The sequence below is a fragment of the Panthera pardus genome, unplaced genomic scaffold (genome assembly GCF_024362965.1).
Source record: "Panthera pardus isolate Hobbes unplaced genomic scaffold, ASM2436296v1 HiC_scaffold_24, whole genome shotgun sequence".
NCBI classification, from domain to species: Eukaryota; Metazoa; Chordata; class Mammalia; order Carnivora; family Felidae; genus Panthera; species Panthera pardus.
The window spans coordinates 29,749,932-29,773,447 of NW_026526810.1; the positions used below are offsets into that span (position 1 = coordinate 29,749,932).

Here is a 23,516-nt window from a genome sequence, read left to right on the forward strand (position 1 = left end):
ACGTAATAAAGTGCCCCCCCAAACATTCATTTATGCGTTCGTTAGTTTGCTTGCTTGTTCATACGAAGTGCTCTGAAAGTCGATGTTTGTTAAGTAGTGCTTGTTAACTGTTTCTTTCTTGGGCTCGAACTCACGAACCGTGAGATCGTGACCTGAGCCGAAGTCGGCCGCCTCCTGGACTGAGCCACCCAGGTGCCCTGTTTGTTAACTGTTTCTTGACTGGGCATCCTGCCCCCAATTCCTCTGTGGCCCGCTTTCCATTATTGCAAAACCTGGTGATCACCTGATAATGCAATCTAGAGGTTCCTAAAGCTGGCAGGATGGAATTCCCTGTGAAAGATGTAAAAAGTATACAGATTCCTTAGCCCAGTCCAAGACTTGCAAAATCAGAATCTCTGGGGGTACTTCTAAACATCCCCAGATAAGCCTGATTCCCAGCCAGGTTCTGGAGCCACTGATTTAAGGGCTTTGTGAGTTCTCATGGATTCGTAGGTTAGTTCCTTTCCAGGCTTACTTTTAGAGTGACCTTCAGTGCCTAAACCCAAGGGGGTGGCCAGTGGCAGGAATTTAGAGACCCTGGAAAGTGGGGCAGGGGTGCAGGGGAGTTAATCTGATTGGGGGGGGATATGCGATGGACGTCAAGCATGTAGACATCTAACCATCTGTCTACACTTCGGGCTACTTTAGGTAGAGTTCTCCGCACAAGCCGAGGGGACAAGGTGGGGATTTGGAGTGTCGGGGAGACGTAAGTGGGGAGGAGGAAGGGGGATGAATGGAGTGAGCCCAGGTGAGGATGACCCCCACCCCCAGCTCTGTGAAGGGAGAGACTTGTCTGTCTCTCTGGGTCCATCCCTGGCCCATGGAAGCCTTTGCCACGGCAGGTGCGTTAGAATCACGCACGTAAGCCTGGCACCTTCAGGACCATCGTTCCTCCCCGTGGGCCCCAGTCCCTCTTCACCTGGGTGACACCTATCCACCATGCAGGTCTCCATCTAGGAGTTGCCTGCTTCAGGAAGGCTTCCCAGCTGGCTGAGCAGGTGCCCTCTGTGCCTCCCCCACACACCTGGGGCCCCGCTCGTAGCACTGTCCTCCACACTGAAACCAAATGAAGGGTGTGGACTCCACACAGGGTGTGGACTGTGCTTCCTTCATTCAGTTTTCAGTCCTCAGTGTCCCACTCATAGTAAGTCTGACTCTCTGAACTGAATTGCCCACGCTCTCATTTCACAGGTGAGGACACGGGTGCAGAGAGGGCAGGGGGCACGCCGCAGGTCGCTCAGCCCATCTGGGAGTAGATGGGAATGAGCCATAAACATGTCAACAGGCCCCAAACTGATAAGCAGCCTCTGTTGTTCTGCCTGTGCCCCCGTCTTCTCCCTTACCTGGGTGCACAGGGCTGCTGGAGCGAGCGGCGCACACAGTAGGAACAACGAACATTCCAGCTGCGCCTCAAACTCCGCCCAGAGAGTCTGACGTTCTCTGGGCCTTGCTGTCTCCTTCAGCCAAATGGGGATAACTGCTCTTGTCCGCTTGCCTCCCGGGGCCCTGGGAACAGCGCAGTGAGCTGCTGGGTGTGTGTGCTAGTCACATTTTGAACATCACCATCCTGACCGTGAACCTGAGGGGCCGGGCCAGCCCCGGGGAGAGAGCAGGCATTTCCTTCCAAGGCCGCTTTCGTTGCTACCAAGTAATCACCGAGGAGCTGTCAGACTAGCACCTGCCACGACATTGAAACTATACATTCCCCTGAGGGACATCTGCCCAGACCATTGGTGTGTTTGTGTTTCATTTTCAGAGGAAAGAGCTGTTAGAAACCTGGGGACAGGGAGGAACTCCGAGCATGACTTGGAAAAACAAGCAAGTTCGTGGGACATTTTGAAAAGAGAAGGGCGGGGTGGGGGGGGGGGCGGTTCTTTACACTGTGCGCTGAGACCAGACCACACCTTCCCGGGGAGCGCCAAGCCAAGGGTATTCCAAAGTTGGTGGCCCATCTGCAGACGGGGCCCCGAAGAACTCAGCTCCTAGCTACACCCTGAGAAGCAGAGAGAAGATGTCTTTGCAAAATGAGCAGGGGCCTCCAGCTGCCCGTTGCATATTCACTCAACAAACAGTCATTAAGCCTAGACCATATTCAAGGTACTTTGACCAGCACTGAAGGGGGAGATTTAAAGATGATCAGGAGTGTCTCTCTCTCTCTCTCTCTCTCTCTCTCTCTCTCTCTCTCTGCTATCTAGAGACAAATTATCTAAAGGAGAGAAAAAAAAGTCCAACAAGATGGGTACAAACAAAACTTCACGGGAATTCAGAGAGAGCTTTCAGCTGAGAGATCAAGGAGGGCATCCTGGAAGAAGAGGCACCGAAGAGTGGATGGAATGGGGAAGGCTCAAGAGTTTGGACTTAGGGGACTGCACACAGAGAGGCAGGAAGGAAACTTCCAGGTCTGGTGAAAAGTAGGGCAAGTGACCCCATGAGACCGGGATCCGGGTGTATGAAGGGGAGGGGCACTGAGCTGACTGGCACACATCAGCCACCCTGCCCTTCACCGTCAGTGGGTCAGGTTCTCATTTTCCCTTCCGGTGGGTTGAGATTGTCCTTTGCGGTGACCTTCCCTCAGTCTTCCCTCTTATGCAACGTAGGAAAAAAATGCTGATTGGATGTAAGCTGAGGTGGACCCAGAAGTTTCCAGGAACAAAGCAGAAAGCCAAGCTTGTGGAGTCAACGTCTGTGACGATGCTTGTCAGCAGGCTCTGTGCCCAAGGCGACGAGGGCCGGCTCCAGGGCCTGCCTGCCTCGTAACAGGCACGGGCTTTGTACCTACTGCTTGTATTGCTATGCGTGACTACTTGTGCACAGAGGCCTATTCATTAGTATTGATGAAAAGCTGTTCAGGGGGAACATTTTGTTAAAGCACCTGAACATCTTTTTTTTTAATGTTTATTTATTTTTGAGAGAGAGAGCGTGAGCGGGGGAGAGGCAGAGAGAGGCGGGGACAGAGGATCCGAAGTGGGTTCTGCACTGGCAGCAGAGAGCCCGATGCGGGGTTCGAACTCATGAACTGTGAGATCCTGACCTGAGCCAAGGTCGGATGCTCAACCAACGGAGCCACCTCGGTGCCCCTAAAGCACCTGAACGTCTATCACTAGGAAGAGGGATCTGTCAGTACAAGAAATGACTGAAAAGAAGAGTGGAACACTGTATAAAGATGTAGACCGTGGCACCAGTATAAAGATGAGGCAGAGCTTTATTGTCCAGACCCACCCTTAACATCTGAGGAACCTGGGTCCAGAAAGCACATGGAGGCTCTGGTCCGTGGCCCACCATCTTTTCTTCCCGCCTCCAGCTCTCTCTTGGTAATTGAGAGACCTGGCACATGTCAACACCCCCGGCTACACATCCAAGCTCTCTGCACACCCCCAGTGAGCGGCCACTCCTTGGCTAGCCCCACTGGTGGTGGGGTCCACCATCAGAAAGATCCAGGCGCGACTGGATGGCTCCGTCCGTTAAGTATCAGACCCTCGATCTCCGCTCGGGTCATGATCTCACAGTTCATGAATTCGAGCCCCGAGTGGGATTCTGTCTCTCCCCCTCTCTGCCCCTCCCCATCCTGTGCTCTCTCTCACCCTCTCTATCAAAAAATATTAAATAAATAAACTTTAAAAAGGAAAGAAAGAAAGAAAGATCCATGGAAGAGGTCTGTCCTGAGCTGTTTGGGCAAGAGATTTCAGAGTCCCGGTACCCAGACTGGGTAGGACGTGGTCTGTCCCTTTGACCCCTGGGACTCCTCACCCCATAGGAGGGGGTGTAGTCAGAGAAGGGTCACAGCGGGAGCCAGGGCAGGGGCCGAGGGACCAGGTGTAAGTGTGGCAGTGAACATACTGACATGGAAATTTGTTCGAGTATAAAACAATTAAGTGAAAAAACCCCACTACAGAATCATGTATGTAGAATGTTCCATTTTTCAAATTCACTACATAAATGCCTGGAAGGTTGTCTGCACCCCTGTTGCTACTGATAGTTATCTGCAGAGGGCTGGGTGAGGAAGAAGGGGGAGGCCTTGCCTGTTCGACTTTGCACAGTTCTGTACTGTGAACATTAGACAACAAGCATGAATTACTTGTGTGTTGAAGTAGGTATCTCTTACGCGTTTTCTTGCGACCAAAAGAAAGAAAATTAAAAACAAACAAACAAACAAACAAACAAAAAACCATTCTTGGACCATTCCCGGACAGCCAGGAAGATTGCTGTGGTCATGATCCCAAGACGTAATAAAAATTCCTGGGACATATGTGCTTTTTCACATATCCATGGGGCCTCCTCTCTGGCTTCCTCGACAGATCTTTTACACAAGTGCTCCCAATCCTTCCTGCACATCTGGGAGCTTCTAAAAATAGATTCCTGGGCCCTGTCCCCAACTGGTTGAATTAGAACCTTCTGGAGGTGAGGCCCGGGAACCTGCACCAGCAACCCACCAATTACTCTGATGACCAGCAAGGTCTGGGACCCACCACCCTTGAAACACTAGTAGCCCAGGTATGGTCCATCCCATTTGGTAGATGAGAACACTGAGGCCCAGCACAGTTAATAGCCTTGTCTCGGGTGTTGGCTCTCCTAATAGAGCTTGTTCCAGTCTCCCTGCTGGATTAACAGGTGTCCAAAGAGGGCCTGTACTCAGTGGCCCCAAATGGCAGGCTACGGGATTACAGTCATCCCACTGAGCCATCTGACTGGCTGATTCATCTGACAACTGTATTTGGGGGCGCTACTCCATGCCAGGCACTCTTGTGGGTGCTGGTGTATCAAAAGATGCAAGCCTGACCAATGAGGTCCTCAACCCCTTTCAGCTCACGTGCTACTGGGAGGTAAGGCTGATGACCAGGAAAAAAAGAAGGCACCTTCAGGGAGGAGGAAGTGCTATGAGAAGCTAAGGCAGGGTGGTGACACAGGAGTGGCAGGTGGCCAGGAAAGGCCCGTTGAGGGCGATGACATTGGAGAGGAGCCCTAAGTGACAGACCCGGCCGTGCAGCTTTCAGAGCCACCCTGGTAAAAGTGGGGACAGGCAGGTGAGGGGCAGTGAACTAATACAGAGCATTGGCAGGAACAGTGAAGTGGGTGGATTTTACTGGAATGGATTTGGGGTGTGAGCCCAGTTAGGGCTGCAGATCACCCTATGCATTATGATGCTTCTCAAACTTAAGCATGCATCAGTAGCCCCTGGAAGGCTTGTTAATACACGGATGCTGGGCCCCCTTTAGTGTCTGATTCCGTAGGTCTGGGGTGAGGCCCAAGATGTTGCGTTTCTAACCCGCTCCAGCGGAGGCTGATGCTGTGGTCTGGGAACTACTTTGAAACTATTACTGTGTTGTAATGGCCTGTTAGCCTGCCTGTCTCATCCGGCAGGCTCCTCTGGAGACCTCCTGAAGGCAGGATGACATCACGTTCATCATGGTGGCCCTAGTGCTTGGCCATTAGCAGGAACTCAAGAAATGCTTATGACTCAGTGAATGAATGAGGGCATGGATCATTATTTTACACAAATAATATGTGTAAAACCCTTAGAACATACCAAGCACTATGTAAATGTATTAGGAGAAATCCATTTCTCCGGAGAAACAGAACCAATAGGATGTGTATGCATATGCGTGTATATATATATATATATATATATATATATATATATACACATACATGTACACAGAGACACATATACACACACACATGCACACACATATACGCACATGCACATATATACATATATGTATACATGCATATATCATACATATACATGTACACATATACACATATACATGCACATATACACATATACATATATGCACACATGCGTATATGCATACACATACGTATACATGCATACATGTACATATATACACACATGCATATATACACACATGCATATACATATACACACATGCATATGCATGCACATACATATACATATATATATGTATATATAAAGAGATTTATTATAAGGAGTTGGTTCACATGATTATGGAGCCTGACAAGTCCTGTGATCTGCACATCAGATTGGTACATCAGCAAACTGGAGACTCAGAGGTGCTGATATTGTAGCTCCAGTACGAAGGCCCGCTGGCTAAAGACCTAGGAGAGCTGCTGTTTTAATTAGAGTCCAAAAGTAAGAAAAAGCCAGTGTCCCAGTTCTAAGGCAGTCAGGAAGGAGTCTCTGTTATTCGGGCTAGGGTCTGCCCTTCTGTTGTATTCAGGCCTTCAACTGCTTTAACGAGGCCCGCCTACATTAGGGAGGACAGTCTACTCAGTCTTCAGATTTAAGTGTTCATCTCCTCTCCAAACACCCTCACAGATATACCTGGAATAACATCCGACCGAATATCGGGACACCCCATAGCTCAGTCAAGTTGACACATAAAATCGATCGTCACAGTACAAGTGTTTGTTTTTAATACACGCCTCTGACGAGGCTTGTACAGAGGCAGGGAGAGTAAGGGATGTGCTGGCCAATAGAGGGGGCTTCATTTTCCTGGCCCCCGGGAGTCCAGGCCTTGCCAGGCGTCCGAGCCACAGGGAACCACGAGCCCCTCCAAACAAACCAGGAAGCCCTGCGGTGCCAACACCTCCCCTCCAGCAGGTCCCAGATGGGCTCCTCCTCCACACCCTGCCCCCCGCCAGTGCAGCCCCAGGGCCCCCACCCCCAGCACTCGGCCCTTCCCCAGCCCCATCTTGAACACATTAGCCACCATATTCACGCTGGCTGGAGAAGATTACATTTTCCATGCAGAGCGAGGGAGAGGAAAAACCTCACTAAAGGAATAGTCTCTCCTTTGTTCCCTCGAGCTCTCTGCTGCTCAAGTGGACCCCCCTCTCTGATGCCCCTATCTGATTTCAGGAAAGGAAAATGTAGCCAGGAAAGAAACGGAACAAAGGGCCTGGGTGGGTTTGAGCGGAGGAGGGGGGCCAGGAGAGAGGAACAGGTGAGGGAGGGACTAGGACGGGTGGGAGAGGAGGAGAGGAGGCCCCTGGGGGACAGGCCCAGCTGGCTCCAGGAGGGCAGCCCCTCTCCGTGCTGGGCCATCTGAACTGGCCCCTCTCTCACAATGGTGGAAAGAGCACTGGACTTGGAGTCCCAACGTTTCTCCACAGGCTTCTCACATCACCTTCTGAGCCTCAGATAGTAACTGCCCTTCCAGACTCAAAGCTGTCCCGGTGATCAAAATCAAGTGCAACTTAATTGCATCAAAAGCCACCCATTAGGGGCTCCTGGGTGGCTCAGTCGGTTGAGCGTCCGACTTCGGCTCAGGTCACGATCTCACATATGCGAGTTCGAGCCCCACATCGGACTCTGTGCTGACAGCTCAGAGCCTGGAGCCTGCTTCAGATTCTGTGTCTCCTTCTCTCTCTGCCCCTCCCCCCCTCATGCTCTGTCTCTCTCTCTGTCTCTCTCTCTCTCTCTCTCTCTCTCTCTCTCTCTCTCTCTCTCAAAAATATGAATAAACATTTAAACAAATTTTTTTAAAAAGGGACTCATTAAAATGAAAAAAAACCATCAGTCATGATAGGATTTCTTAGGACTCGAGGGCCAGATCTTGCAGAGAGGGGCAGAAGGCTTCCCAGGAAGGGGTTGAAACCCACTTCTTGCCTTTCCTCAGCAGTCTGTGCTGGCCTCTGGGCTCAGGACCGCCTCCAAGGGCAGGCCCATCCATAGGAAGTTTCCTCTTTTCTTCCCCAAGCATCTGGCCCGTTTGTGCCCATGGCCTTTGCTTACCCTATCTGCTGCTGGAGGGCTAAGCTGTTCACATCTGCCTTCCCAGACCCCCTAGAGCCCTGCCCCCCACCCCATGCTTTGGGGGACCATTGCCCTGAGAATCAGGATGCTGTGCACCAGTCCGGTGCTGTCACTGTCTGCTCTGAGGCCTCAGACATAGCATTGCCCTGCTCTGGCTTCCGGTGACTCACTGGTCCATCATGAGACTGACCCAAGCCCGGTTTCCTCCCAGCTCTGACGGCCTGCGAGGCCTGTTACCAGGCAACCAGAAACACCTGGAGTGCAGAGCTCCCTGTCCAAGTAGCTGTTGTAAGTGCGATGCACATAGAACAAAAGGATTTCTGTTCCCACAAGGCTAGGCCAGGGGACGGTTTTATACATTTGGTTAAACAACGAGAGAGAAATAATATACATGGTGTCTGAGGGTCCACCTGCCATGCACGACAAAGTAAATATATGCCCCAGATGGAGCATGAGCTCAGGGATATGAATCTGCTCCTGTCTTCTTGGTCTTGGATGTCAGGTTCCTCTTAGAGCGTGGTAATATATGGAATTTCTAAGGGTAATTTTAACTATGTGGGTGTTTTTTGGCCTTACTCACTCTAGTTACATGTCTGTGGTTACAAATACCTGAAACCTCACCCCAAAGAGGCTTATACAGTAAAAAGTAGGTATATATATATATCTGCTTATATATCTGAAAAAGCCCAGCAGCAGTTCTGGCTTCAGGTAGAGTTTGATCCAGGGTTTCACAGTATCATCAGGACTTGGGCTCTTTCTCTTGTTCCTCTGTCAGGCCTCCCCCTCTCCATGCATCAGCTCACACCTCTCATTGCCACCAGGTGACTGCCAGGAATTCCAGGGCTTGTCCTTACATACTATGGCATCCAGAGAAAAGGAACCCTTTGGTCCAAAAGGAAGTCCTGAAACTCACTCTGACTGGGGTGACCCTGACTCAATCACTGCAGCCAGAGGCTAAAACTGGCCCAGCCTGAGGTATGTGCTCAGTCCCTAGAACCTCACAAGAGTGAGGACTGTGGGAAGAGAGACATGGGAACCAGGGAAGCAAGCAACGTTGAGTCAACCTGGAAGCTGGGTCACTCCTTTGAACTTCTGTGCGCAGACACTACTCGATTTCTCAGTAACCCTTTTTCTAGGCACTGAATTTGGGACTCCTCTTAGGTATGAGGCAAAGCCGAAAGCCCCCAGGGCTGCTCCTGCTGCCATGGACTGTCAACCAGAAGGTCAGGTCAGGTGATAGGTACCTCTTTACCGAGGGCCTTCCAGACCACCCAATGCTAGTGTAGCAAGGCAGATGAGGACGTCTCAGGCCTCAAGGAGTTATGACACTAAAACACCGACCACAGCAGGCAGCAGGGATTACATGCTAGGTCATGTGGGAAAGCCTGGGGGTGGGGGGTAATCAGGGAGGGCTTCTTGGAGTAGGTGGGAATTTTGCTGTATCTTAAAGGGATGGTCTCCAGGGTGGGATGTGTAGGACAGTATACTTGGGCACAGAAACAAAATGATTCAAGTTCTGTTTAAGTTTATATTTTATCTGAAAAAAAAAAAAAGGTTACTGGTATTTCATATACAGACTGACAGTTTCACTCTGGTATAATTTACATATAAATTTATACACATTGGAGGTATGTGTTACCTTTCTTCTGATAGGAGCGTGCATTTTACTTTTTTATTTTTTAAAGTGTATTTATTTATTTTGAAAGAGAGAGAGAGCAGGGGAGGAGCAGAGAGAGAGAGGGAGAGAGAGAATCACAATCCCCACGCGGTTGGCACAGAGCCCCATGCAGGGCTCAATCTCACGAACTGCGAAGCCGAAATCAAGAGTCGGACTCTTAACCGACTGAGCCACCCAGGCGCCCCAGAAGCGTACGTTTTAAAAGGTTCAGAGACTTGGGGCACCTGGGTGGCTCAGTCGGTTGAGTGTCCGACTTGGCTCAGGTCATGAACTCGCGGATCGTGAGTTCTAGCCCCGCGTCGGGCTCTGTGCTGACAGCTCGGAGCCTGGAGCCTGTTTCGGATTCTGTGTCTCCCTCTCTCTCTGCTCCTCCCCCGCTCATGCTCGCTCGCTCTCTCTCTCTCTCTCTCTCTCTCAAAAATAAATAAAGATTAAAAGAAATAAAAGGTTCAGAGACTAAAATTGCCCTGAAGGATGAAACCAAGGATAACAGAGGTCAGGATGAGTTCCCATGGGACCCTGTTGGTGAGCCAAGGTCCCTTCTCTTAGCCTGTGACCTGCTGGGAGCCAAGGAGCCCCGCACTCAGTGGGGCCACACCTTTCTTCCTTAGGTGGCCATCTCCCGGGTGGGCCTCCTCCCTTGGCAAGTCCCTGCTTCTATAGAGGGCAGCCTCCAGGGAGGGGTCCCACAGGGCTATGGCTGAAGCCTGCTGCCAGTTCCCCCATCCACAGCAGCCCTGCTCCCGGAAGAATGCCGGGTGCCCACAGCCAGTGAGTCACAGCACATGGCCCATGGAAGGGGCCCGATGCTCGCCATGACCTTTGGGGTTTGCTTTGCCGTCTGGTGCCCACACCGGAGAGATTGGTGTCCTGTGTCCTGCCCCCGGAGGCACGACAGGCCCTGAGGCCGCATATGGCTATATAAGGCTGAGGCCACAGGGGATGGTCAGGGCTGCCAGACCCCAGGAGCAATTTGTCTGGTCTCGGCGGTGACGCAAACATTTTCCCCGGGCTTGGGCAGTTACCCCCTCGCAGTGAGATTGAATCATATCCTCAAAACCTCAAGCCCGACAGGCCTATGTAATGCCAAGACTCAAGAGTGGTGAAGAGGGCTGACCGAGGCCCTCACTTCACGGCGAGGAAATATTTGGGGCAGCACAGAGAAAGCTGTCCCAGGAGGACTGGTCCCAGGTCTGCCACATTCAAACTGGGGGGGGCTGGGTCTGGTCCCTCCTGGGGCTTCAGCTCCTGCATCTGTACTATGGGGACAGTACAGGGGTGGTTAACCCCACGTCACGGCCAAGGAAACCAAGATCTGGACAGTTCAATGACTTCTCAAGGCCACACAGCAAGCTCGGGGCCAAACCAGGAGGAAGACCTGGCTCCTAAAATCTCAGTCCGAAGGGTTTTCCTGTGTTTGGGGGCCCCACCAAGCAGGCCAATGAGGCGTCAAAGTTCTACTGCATAAAATGGGCAGAGTTGCGAGAAGTCTGCTTGTCAGGCTGCTGGGGTGTTTTCTGGAAGACACTTGGAGATGGCTTTTCTAGCAGATGGCCATGGTTTGTCTGATCTAGAACCTGCTGTGCATGGTTCTCCCAGAGGCACCCTACAAGGTGTTCCTCAAAGGCACTCTTTCCAGAAAGCATTCACCACCAGGCAGTGGTCAGGGCTTTCCTCTGGGAAGACTTGGTCACAACATTCCTCTGGATGACTTGGTCACATATTTGTCCTTGAAAACTCAAGCAGCCAGAAAAGCAAGCCTGGAGCCCAAGCTCCACGTACTGATAGCTAGCTCCCTCCCTCCCTCCATCCCTCTCTGTCTGCCCCTCCCTCCCCCACTCTCTCTTTGTCTCTCTCTGTCTCTCTCCTCCCTCTCTCTCTCTCTCTCTCTCTCTCTCTCTCTCTCTCTCTCTCTCTCTCTCTCTCTCTCTGTCTCTCTCCACTCCCCTGCCTTGCTGGAAAGAATGGAGCAGCCTTGACCACACAATCGCTCACAGAATTAAGTAGCCAAAAATCACGTCGTCTAGACAAACAGATTTTATGGGTCCAATTAATTCCTGCTGGTCAAAAATAGGCATGCTTAATAAGCAGATATATTTAGAATCTGTCATTATCTGGTTCCCAGGGGAGAAACTTCAGCTCTTATTTCATAAACTCTAATTTCAAACAGAGCTCAGTTAACCCCCACTTCAGACCTCGTTCTCTTCCCCGATTGTGGGGAGAAGTGGGCAGGAGCCGGGCAGGGGGGAGGTAATCTGATCCCCTGAAGCCTCTGGAGTCCTGGGGAGCCTGAACCTCTAGGCCTGTCCCCTCTCAGCCAGCGTAAGTCAGAAGACACGATTGCTTCTTTGGGCAGCATTGCCAGGAGTGGGGAGCTGCTGGGACAGCAGGGGTCCAGAGCCATCTCCTTGTGCCAGTGTCTCATCTACCCCTGGGCCCCGAGCTCCACAGAAGTCTATTGCCTGTGCCTCGGGGTCTGGGAGACCTCTAGGGCTGTGTGAGCTGTGGCACATCAGCTGTCCCTGTGAGGGCTTCATTCTTGAGTCACTATTAGCGCTCAGGCCCGAGCAGAGGAGGCGGCTGCTGGCTGAGAGCAGGACTGGGGGCCTAGAGGGTTCCAGATGCACCAGAGGTGGGCAGGTGGCACTGACAGGGTGAGCAGGTGAAGGGAAACCACGCCTGCTTTCAGGGCTGTGTCTTATGTCGGCAGTGGGGGTCCGGCTGCCTCCCAGGGCCACTCTGGGCCGCCCCCCATGCTGCTGCTCTCTGGTGAGTTAGAGATGAGGCACAGAGGGGGTGGGGGGGGGGCTGTAAGGATAGGGCCTTAGGGCTGTCCAGGGGGACTGCCCCTGGTCTTCAGGGTTGGTGGTGGCAGCTGTGCTGACAGCTCGGAGCCTGGAGCCTGCTTTGGATTCCGTGTCTCCCTCTCTCTCTGCCCCTCCCTTTCTCTCTCTCTCTCTCTCTCTCTCTCTCTCTCAAAAATAAATAAACATTAAAAAAAAAAAAAGAAGATAAAACTTAAAAAAAAAAAAAAAAACCTGCCAAGACCTCTAAGGTCACAAAGGCATAGGCTCAAGGCAGAGGCCCCAGCTGGGTGGCTGCCCCTGGCCACCCTTTGGCCCCACTGGCTGCCTCACCCACCCTGAGCAAAACGTTAGTGGCTCACGGGGCAGCCATGAATGACCAATATACACCATGCCCCAGCCCCTGGGTCACCAGCTGAAAGACTGTCAGATAAAGTGAGGAATGGGTCGCATTACCTGTGGAAGGTAGCCTTGACAAATGGTCAAGACTCCTTGGCTCCAAAATCGTCATTCCTCTGCCTAATGCCCACCGTTACCACCCTCCCACTATTTGGCAAACTCATAGTCATCTGTTAAGACCCAGCCCCAGCACATCTCCTCCGCGATGTCTGCCCTGACCTCTTCTCCCGAGGATTACCTCCATCTCATTTGTAACGGGGCCCGTGTGGTCTTCGTCTCTGTATCTCTAGATCCTGGCAAGGACCCGGATTAGGTCACAGATCCCATGACGTCATGCTGAATACACAGTGTCCCTCTCCGTGGGAGGCAAAGGTCTACGTTGGGGTGTCTGTACGTGGCTGTTCCTCCAGGATTTCCTCTCACCTTCCCCAGCCCATCTCAGCACTGCCCTCTGGGTTCCATCCTTTGCCAGGAAGGAGCACCTTCTCCAGGGTCGGTCTTTACTTGTCTTCTCTTCCTTCCCAGGCTGGTCGTGGGCGCTCCATTGGAAACCAACGGCCACCAGAAGACGGGAGACGTGTACAAGTGTCCGGTGACCCACGGGAACTGCACCAAGCTCAACCTGGGTAACGTGAGCCACTGGTCTCCCCACAGTGAGGCCAACCATCGTCTAGGGCGGGACAATCTTTAAAGCACATCCATGCCCATAGTCACACAGTCACAGCCACCCTGGTACCGCTGCCCCCATTTTACAGACGAGCAAGCTGAGGCCAGAGAGAGGAAGAAACATTCCCAGAGCCATACAGCTTGTCAAGGGCCGGCTAGGATTCAAAGCAGGGCCCCCGGTGTTGCAGGCCATTCCTCTTTCTGACTCATCCACGGCCCCTCAACACAAGGTTTGCACTCTTAGCAGGGGAAAAACATTTCCTGTCTTCTTTCCGATTTTGCAATAAGAATAGCCAGCATTCATATATCTTATATAATCTTCACCATGTGGCAGCCACTGCTTTAAGCACTTTTAGGAATTTTGACTCATCTGATCCCCTCGACAACCATACGAGATGGGGGGACCTGCCCAGGGTCACCTAGCTAATAAGCGGCAAGGCCAAGTTTCCACCCCAGGCAGTCCTCAGTAAGCAGCACTGCCTTTCTGAAATGAAGGCTTTGTCCTCGCCGAAGAGCCTTTGTACGATTCGTGTGTGTATCCATACATGTGCATCCGTTAAAACACACACACTGATCCTATAAAGCACGTCCACCTTGTCCTAAATGTTGGACAGTGGCTGGGCCATCACGTTGCTTTCAGAAGGGAGCAAAAATTCCATTTGGGCTGAGAAGCTGTATTTCCAACCCTCCCATAAAGGACTGGCCTTTCCCAGGGCCAGGCCCCTTGGTCTTCCTGACTTCTAGAGAGGCGGCCTCTGCCCTACACGGCAGGGTGGGGCTCGCTGGGGAGGTGAAGGGAGGCAGTGTGGGCCTGGTGGGGGAGACGGCAGAGCTCCAAGAGATAAGCAGATGGATGAGAAGGTCTGCATCAAAGAGAAAGCCCCAGAACCCAGATCCCCAGGGTGGCCAGCTGGTCCCATCACACGGTGCTGGAAGCTCCCGCTGTCCACATCTGCCTCAGCGCCGTGGGTGGGAAGTTCAAACCCCAGCACAGCCGGGGCCCAGACTTTAGTGAGGAAATAAGCTGGGGGAAGCAAGAGCCTGGCTGGTGGCTCGCAGAACCCAGTCATCACCACCCTGAAGGCACAGGCTTCCCAAACAAGCCAAGCTGGGTTCCTTCTTCCACTTGGACAGTTTCGTCGCATCGTGTCCACAAGGAGCACACGTGCTCTCTCTGAGCCTCTGTTTGCTCATGTGTAAGGTGAGGTCCCCCTTTTCTGAGCACATTTTATGCCCCAAGCACCTTGCTAGTTTCTGGGGATACAGCAGGGAACAAGAAGCCAAGAGCTCTGCTGGGAGGGAACAATAAGCAAGCAGACAAACAGGAAAGCAGTAGCAATAGATAGGGATATGCTATAGGTAGTGATGAATGCTGTGTGATAACCCAGGGTGCTGTGATAAGAGAGGCTGGGTGGGGAGGGGGTTCTACTTTATAGCAAGGCGGTCAGGGGAGACCTCTTTAAGCAGTAACATTTGAGCAAAGGTCTGATGACAAGGAGTCAGGTGGAGCCAGAGCATCCCAGGCAGCAAGAGAACCAGTGCAAAGGCCCTGGGGTGGGAATGAGTTTACTCCGTTGGAAGACAGAAAGAGGGGCCAAGTATCTGGGGCAGAGGGAAGGAGGATGGGAGTGGGAGGGATGAGCACTGGGCTCAGGGCTGGGACCACCGAGAGGGGCTCCTGGTCCAGGTGGAGACACAGACACGTGAACCCATCAACCCATTGCTTAGTTTTCTCCACTGCTCTGGCTTCCACTGTGGATCCTATTTCCCTCCAAGGGAGGAGGAACCCCTCTGGCAGTGGGAGACATGAAGCCATCAGACCCTGGAAAACATTCCTGAACTTGGGCCTAAGCTGGGAGGTGGTGGGCAGCAAAGTGAGTCAGGGCGGAGGAAAAGTACTGATCAGGAAGCCCTGCGTTTGAGGAGTGTTCCTTTTCCTTTCACTGAAGAGAAAGTGCACAGCGGGAAGACCATCTGTCAGCTTATCCCCCCAGTGGAAAACACTAGGCTGGGAAACCTGAGTCCTGGGTTTTCCTACGGCCTTTCCAGGCTATGAGCCTCACCAAGCCAGGAATGTTCTTTCTTCTCTCTCCAGGGAAGGCTAAGCGGGTGGCAGACATTCACAACTCAGTATGAAAAAGCCGATCACTGGCACTTTCTTCCCGACGGCTGGATGAAGTCGGGGTTTTAATGAAGGGCAGAGGCTCAGGCAGAGGAGGTGATTCTGGAAGGCAGATTCTGTGTGAGGCGGGGCTTGTGCCCCAGGGTCCTCAGACAACCCCACTGAGAAAGACGTTAACCTCTCCGGTTCGCAGAGGGGCAGACCAAACCCCAAGAGAGGGTAGTGGCTGCCCCAAGTCCTTGAGGCCCATATGCAGCAAAAGCAGGACTTAAGCCCAAGTCTTCCTTAACTCCAACACAAGGGTCTTCCTTACTAATCTCACCTGCTTCCGGGCGGGCAGTCTCACCTCCATCTCTGGGACCAGGAGGAAGGAGACGGCATGGGGAGGTGAGCTGAGGGCGTGCCTCTGACACAAGTGCAGTGCAGAACTCCCCAAGCCACTGAGGGGTGGAGGTCGCCCAGCAAGGGCTTGGAGCTTCCTCTCCGGATTTCTCACGACCCCCCCACTGCCGCCACAGCCCTGCCATGAGACGGGGAGCTCAGGATATAATGGTGCGCAGCCTGGGTTTGAGTCCCCACTCTTCTCATTGAGCAGCAAGTGACCTTCTAGAAGTCACTGACCCCTCTCCGCATCTCAGTCTCCTCTTCTGTTGAATGGAAATGTTGACTTCGGGGTGTCCCAGGACCGAGAGGCAGTCCTGGGAGGGCACGTGTGGATGGTACTTTGTAAATGAGAGGCATTATAAAAACACAGTGTTATGACTACTCTTTTTCTCTCTGGCCTCTACGGACAGACAAAACAAAACAATCCCAGTCACTCGTAACACAGCCAAGAGGGGCTGGATTTCAAAAGGAGCCTCACTACAAACTGAGGGAACCCAAAGAGAAAACAACAACAAACACAACGGCCCCCAGCCCCCAGCCCCAAGCGCAGTCAGGCCTGGCCTCTCCTAATGCCCGGCCCCAGGCCCTGCTAGCTCGTGCCCCCTTCATACTTCCAGTCACCAATGAAGCTAATTTAGCAAACCGTTCTGGGCGGAGGCCATCCATGTCCTTGGAGGTCAGCAGGGACGATATCTCGCCGCTCCTCACACTACATGAAGATTGACCTGCTCTGGGTTTAATGCAATGCCCAGCTCGCTTTCCCCTGACCTCTACCCCCCACACCCCATGCCCCTACACATGCGTAAACACACACACACACACACACACACACACACACACACACACACACACGTCCCAGCACACATGTGGGGAATTCAAGCTTGCTTCCTTCCCCTCAGTGGCCTGCAAACTTATTTAGTACAACCTTAACAGAATTTTGTTGAGCAGTTCTGTTCTGCCACAACCCTCTCCCGACACTCAGTTGGCCGATGACCCTGCCTACTGAGCTCTCTTGGTGGCCAACCACGGAATGACATTCCCGCTACCCGCGAGAGAATCGGCTGTCCTGTGTCAGTTTACCTGGTGAGCAGAGAAGCAGAGTCACAAGTAGGACACGGACTGCCAAGTTTTGATGGCAGGCTGGCTTGCGGGCAGATGTGGAGGGGACACTGCAGAGAGGAAGCCAGCCTCAGTCGGGTGCTCTGGGAAGTGCAGGACGGAGGACGTGGGGAATGCTAGCGACCACTCAGATGTCTGGAGGAGGAAAAAGCTGGATGGGGCAACGGAAAGTTCTGCCGTGTGCAGACTGTGTGACCTTGGGCAGGTTGCTTGGCCTCTCTGAGACTCAGTTTGCTCATCTCTCAGGGAATTGTGAAGAAGTAATCAGACCAGGTCTAGGCAAGGCCTTCGTAAACCGTGAAGGGCTGCATGGACGTGCAGGCGAGCGAGGGCTCTAGAGGGGCAGGGGGAATTGGGGAGGACTCTGCCCGGCCCTGACCCTGCCACAAACACGTCTGGTGGCTGACGGCAGTGGCAGGCTCTGGGGCCAGGGTGGGGGTGGGGCTGCAGGCTAAGCTCCTCCCTCCCACCCCAGGAAGGGTCACTCTCTCCAACGTGTCTGAGCGGAAGGACAACATGCGTCTCGGCCTGAGCCTGGCCACCAACCCCAAGGACAACAGCTTCCTGGTAAGAGCCACCCACTCCACCCTCTCTCCAAGCCCCAGCCCCTCCTGCCCCCCCACCAGACCCCTTGGTTGGGGCCAGGAGAGGCAGGGGGTGAGGGGGCTCCTCTGAGGCGGAGCCCAAATCTGTGCTCCAGGTTCAATCAGAGAAATACCACACACCCTAAGAAGACTCTGGAGGGAAGCCATAAGTAGAAAACACAGATTTAGTACAACTGAGGGAAGAAACACAGAGTGACGGCCACCCGGAGTTAAATGGGAAGGCTTTCTGGAGGAGGTTTTCAATTTGCTTTTAAAGACCAGGCAATGGGGGCACCACGGTGGCTCAGTCGGTTGAATGTCTGACTTTGGCTCAGGTCATGATCTCACAGTTCGTGAGTTCAAGTGCCGCGTTGGGCTCTGTGCTGACAGCTCGGAGCCTGGAGCCTGCTTCAGATTCTGTGTCTCCCTCTCTCTCTGCCCCTCCCCTGCTCGCACTCTGTCTCTCTGTCTCTTGCTCTCTCTCTCTCAAAATAAATAAACATTTAAAAAATAGATAAAGAAGAGACAATGGGTCTTAGCAAGGAAGAAAGCAGAGGGGGTGCATGCACTGAAGTGCTGGGGACATTTCTTCATTTAAATTATAATTTTTTGAGCACTTACGATGTGCTGAGCACATGCCGGGCACTGGGGAGTCAGCAGTCAACAGAGCTCGTGCCCTGCTGGGGCCTAATGCTGGTCGGGGAGAGCTGATAAGCCAGTGAGTAGTGTAAACGTGATGCTGGGGCAGAAGCAGCTGCTCTCAGGTCTCTGCACCCTGCCCACGCGAGTGCATGCGCACTTTACACGCAGTCAGCAAGTGTGGGTGTAGGTATCATGGTGGGCACTGCCTACTTCCTGCCACCACGAGCTGGATGATGCTGGGGATTCAAAACAGGATCCTGCTGGGACTGATAGTTCTAGAAATGGCTGCAAGAGAGGATTTCAGAGAAAAATTACCCAGAAAGACCAATAAAATGATCCACTCATTTTAAGATAGGAGGGCTTGTGTCACTCTTCGTTCTTGTCCAAGGCTGTCCTTGGACAGACGGACAGATGGAACGTCCAGGGTGTGGATCACCAAACACCAGGACAACGAGATGACTGGGATGCCCAGGGGCTTAAGGAGAGCACAGTAGCCCTGCCAGGGAAAGCCCCGAGATGTCTCGGTGTATGGCTGGCCCCACAGCCTTTCACCATCACAGCCAAGGGCAAATAAGACCCTGGGTCCTGTCCACACACAGACCTGTCAGGGGCTTTGTTGCTACTCCCTTTTCTTTCTGAGGCTCCTTGTCATGCTCCTACCAAGTTGATTTCACCTACTTCACAAGGTGGGATGAAAGCAAGCCCAAGAAGGATGGTGTGATACACCCTCTGGGGCTTCTGTGCATTGGTTAAGTCCCTGTGCATTGGTTAAGAAACCTTTTATAAAATGTTTATTTATTTATTTTGAGAGATAAAGAGAGTGTGGGCAGGGGGAGGGGCAGAGAGAAAAGGAGAGAGAGAATCTCAAGCAGATTCCACACTGTCTGTGCAGAGCCCGATGCGGGGCTCAGTCTCATGAACCGTAAGATCATGACCTGAGCCAAAATCAAGAGTTGGATGCTTAACCAACTGAGCCACCCAGGCACCCATAAATAGCAACTTTTGTTCACTCATTCGCTCATTTATTCATCCATTCACACTTCACTCATCAGTCCATCCCCCAACCAGTTGTTTGTCTCTCTATTCATCTATTTATCCACCCATTCATTCATCCTTCCATCCATCCCTTCCTACACCCATCCATCATCTATCCACCCATTCATCCATCCATCATTTATCTACCTATCCATCCATCCATCATCCATCTATCTGATATCCATCATCCATCCACCCAGCCATCCTTCCATCCATCCATCTATCCATCCATCCGTCCTTCATCCACTCACCCATCCATCCATTACCTACCCATTTGTCCATGATGCATCTACCCACCATCCATAATCTATCCACTATTCCTCCATCCATCATCCATTCATCCATCCATCATCTATCCACCCATCCATCTATCCCTCTAGCCATAATCCATCACCCACCCTCCTATTCTTTATTCTCCCCATACTTCCAGAAATAATTTACTGCAGCTTCAACAGAGGACACAGATAAAACTAAACCTTTAAAATCTGAGTACAAAAAGAAAGTTAATCAAAGAAAGAGGTTAGAAATGGAATAATTATTTTTCCAAACCAAAGGAAATTACAGCACAAACTTTAGTCCTGTGTTTCCTGGCACAGTACAAAAATGGAGACATGGAGTTGGGCTTTCATTTTTAATGACCCTGACTCTGAGGACTTATCAGTCTTTAAATCAGGAACTGACATCAATATTTTGGGTAGCAAATTTCAGGGAAAAAAGCAGAAACATTCTTTTTTCTTTCCCCGCGAAGAGGCATGAGCATGTTATTGGGACCTGGAAGTCTTTTCAGTAAGGACGTTCAGGTGACCTCTTCAGAGAGGCTCTTCTAGTGACCTTGAAGGGTCCACTCCCATGGATGATCCTGTGTGGTGGGTGGGGTGGGCAGGTAGGGTAGAGTCATAACTCTAGATGATGGAGTCGAGAATGGGACCCTTGAAAATACAACAAAGGAGGACTCCAAAATTAGTTTTTCTCTATTCCACCCGAAACCAAGGGAACTAGAACACATTATGGCAAGAAAGAATTCAGTTAGACTCCAAGAAGACTCTCTAAGTCCTGGGAGTACCAATAGTCAGAGGATGCTTTGGGTCATGGAGGTTGGGCTGGGCCAAAGGCTATTGGGCCTGGACCCTCCCAGAGACCCCTACTGACTGGGGGTCTGGACTGTGTTTCACAGGCCTGCAGCCCCCTCTGGTCTCACGAGTGTGGGAGTTCCTACTACACCACAGGGATGTGTTCGCGAGTCAACTCCAACTTCAGGTTCGCCAAGACGGTGGCCCCCGCTCTCCAAAGTAAGTAGCTTCAAATCGGTAGATCCATGCAGGGTGGCTGACAGTCACGGGAGGCTCTGAGTTCTGATCACCACCACAAAGCCGCACGGGGAGTCTAGCCCCGCCCTGATCCAGAACCTGCTTAGCTCCACCCTTCTCCAGAACCTGTGGCTAGCCCTGCCCTGATGCAGAACCTGCGGGTTACCCAGAGTGATGGCAGGCGGCAAGTGAGCCGAGGTTATGAAGACAATCCTGGCAACTAGAGAGGCTCACTGCAAACCCACTGTGAGTGGGGGAGGGGATGCTGGGCCAGCTATGTATAGCAGGCAAGCTGTGCACAGCACAACTCTGGGGACGTTGTTCACTTAGACTACAATGTGAATGGTGCCCTCTGATGTTGTGCAATGCAGTTGCCTGTAGGTGGAAGGCCAAGGAAAACAGAATTATCCCTGGTAACAGTCCCCTCTAACTGGTGTTCCTGGATATCAGGAGGCTCCACCCCGCTTGCCCAGAGCCTCATGGAACACAAAACCTCCCACTCACTCCCCACCCGCCGAGAAAATCTGGGGAAAAATATTCAGACCTTGTCTCCGGCAAGCCCAAACTACTTGGCTCCGAGCCTCACTGTTTCCTCTGAGCTGAATACCATCACCCAAGCAGCTGCTAACCGTTTTATTGAGGGTGAGGGGATTAGCACCTCTGGCTAACAGCAGCCTCCCTGCAAACAACATGGCCCAATCAGAGATGGAAGGATGATGCATGGGGTGGGTGGGGGTGGGTGGGGAGGGAGCATCAGCCAGCAGGGGCTGGAAAGTGGTTCTTTTAAGGGAAAGGAGGAGGTGTTGATTCTATGCTCCCAGAGTGGCCAAGGGAAAGGAGGTGCTGTGGCTGGGGAGGAGGCCCAAGGTCAGTCACATGAGCTGTGAACAGGGAACCTCACCCCAGGCCAACATATGACCATCCAGGCCTCCGGAAGCTCCTCTGATGGAGGCCTCCTCATCTGGCTGGGAGTTTATCAAGCACAGGTCCCAGGGCACCCCTTTTGGAGGCTGTAACTCAGTATATCTGGGACAAGCCCCAGGGTGTGTGTATGTGTGAGTGTGTGTGTGTGTGTGTGTGTGTGTGTGTGTGTGTGTTCACCGGAGTGTTCAGCCCTGTTTAGGAGCCATAGATGTAAAGCAAAGTTCTTCTCAAGATGATTCAAAAGAAAAATGTGAAATTGCAAGAAAGAAATCAGCAGTAATAAATGCATTCTAATAATGAAGATGCCTTAAAAAACAAGAGAAACCTGGCTCCTACCGCTAGATTAGGAACTCCCCCTAATTAAGGAATTGCTGTCGTGGTCACCGCTGTGGCCACTGGCACCGCACAGCTGCTTGGTCCACAGGCGTGGAGCTAAACCAGCCTGGAAAAGGACAAAGCTATCTGGTGATGTCCGCCCAGAAGTATTGGGCCATCACATGTTGCACACGGCGTGCAGGTGGGGACAAGAACGTCTACACGACTCTAAAGCAGAGGTGATTGTGAGCCTCCCAGTCACCCAAACGCTTCTAAAATGCCCTCCCAGACACAAAACCTGCACCTTCTTGTCTCTGGTGGGCACTGACTTCATCAGAGTGCACCTTCACAATACAGGAGTTACTGGAATCGTTAACACACAAAAGGCTTCTGCCATATTGCTATAAAGTAGATTTTACAACAGTGTGAAAATTCTCCAGTAAAAGTCAACAGATACCCAGTATTTCCACATGATATCATGTCGTGTAGTGTATATCACATCACATCGGGACAACTAATTACAAAGTAACCCCAACTGTTGACAAAGAGGACGAAGTTATTCAGATTTTAAAAGAAGGTTTTTGCATTTGTTACGGTACCAATGCTTCTTTGTCGGTTTTTATTGTTCGTTGTAACGCGATGTTAATATTACGACAATATAGAGAAACCTTTATGCTCAGAGCAGAGATAAATGCACAAACGCTTGACCCGATGATGTCATTGTCACGTTCACAGAGTAGTTTGCTTTAAAACGTAGGGGAAAAAAATGAAAAGAGGGTCAGTTAAGATTCCTTGAGCACTGACTTTGCGCTCAGTTCTGTAGAAGCCTCGTCTCCTTGATTCCTCAGGACGACCCTCTCCTATCGTCACACCTGTTTTACAGCAGAGAACTGACCCTGAGAGGTTAGGTTACTTGCCCAAGGTCACACAGCTAGTGCTCAGCCAAGCCAGGAGTCACACAGTCTGATGCGGGATCCCACAGTCTTAGCCGGCACACCATAAAAAGTGAAACTCATTCATTTGGACTAAATGTGGTAAGTGCAGCCTGCCATTGCAGTAAAACAAATGACAGGGAGCTACTGATCCGGGCAGGATGGCTGCCTCAGAAACATTAACCCAGCCGGTGGCAGGTTAGTCCCTGATGAAGAGCGGAGGCAATCAGGCTGAATTTAAGCTTGGTCCGAACAGCCAGCACAGAGTGGTTGAGCTGAGCCAGGAGTTCCTGGGCTCATCATTCATGTCGCCCAAATTAGCCACTAGCCCAAGAACAGCTCCCCAGGTAAGGGAATTATATACACATGACAGGGGCCTTCTTCTGTTGTCCTTTGGGCACTCGCCTGGAGGATCAGAGACTGAAAGCAGACGCTGACTCACTGGGCAGCCATGACCGTGTCCCCACTTCCCAGGGTGCCAGACCTACATGGACATCGTCATTGTCCTGGATGGCTCCAACAGCATCTACCCCTGGGTGGAGGTTCAGCACTTCCTCATCAACATCCTGAAGAAGTTTTACATCGGCCCTGGGCAGATCCAGGTGAGCATCTCTGGGACTCTCTCCTCCTCTGAATAGGGCTCCCCAAACCTATGGAAGACGCCACCCTGGGTGAGGGAGGAGCGCATCCTTGCATGTGCTGGCAAGGTGTAGGTGCAAGGGCCAGTGCCAGGCCCTGAGCCCAGGACACCCAACTCTGCTAGGCACATCCGGGGACAGTTTGGGGGAGGCCCCACTTCACTGGTCAAACCTATCTTCCGGGATAGAT

At 52.0% G+C, this 23,516-nt stretch overlaps 1 protein-coding gene across 2 annotated transcripts in view; it reads left to right on the plus strand.

Moving 5' to 3' along the window:
* Positions 1 to 23,516, plus strand: part of ITGA11 (integrin subunit alpha 11) — a 123,819-nt gene that overhangs the window by 49,216 nt on the left and 51,087 nt on the right. Inside the window, exons 3-6 of one of the 2 annotated variants that reach the window (XM_053888919.1) lie at positions 13,184 to 13,284; positions 17,425 to 17,516; positions 20,385 to 20,499; positions 23,163 to 23,290. In XM_053888919.1, coding sequence (XP_053744894.1) covers positions 13,184 to 13,284; positions 17,425 to 17,516; positions 20,385 to 20,499; positions 23,163 to 23,290 — 436 coding nt within the window. Of the gene's footprint in view, positions 1 to 13,182; positions 13,290 to 17,424; positions 17,517 to 20,384; positions 20,500 to 23,162; positions 23,291 to 23,516 lie in introns of those variants that run through there. The other variant, XM_053888920.1, reaches the window with a different exon arrangement.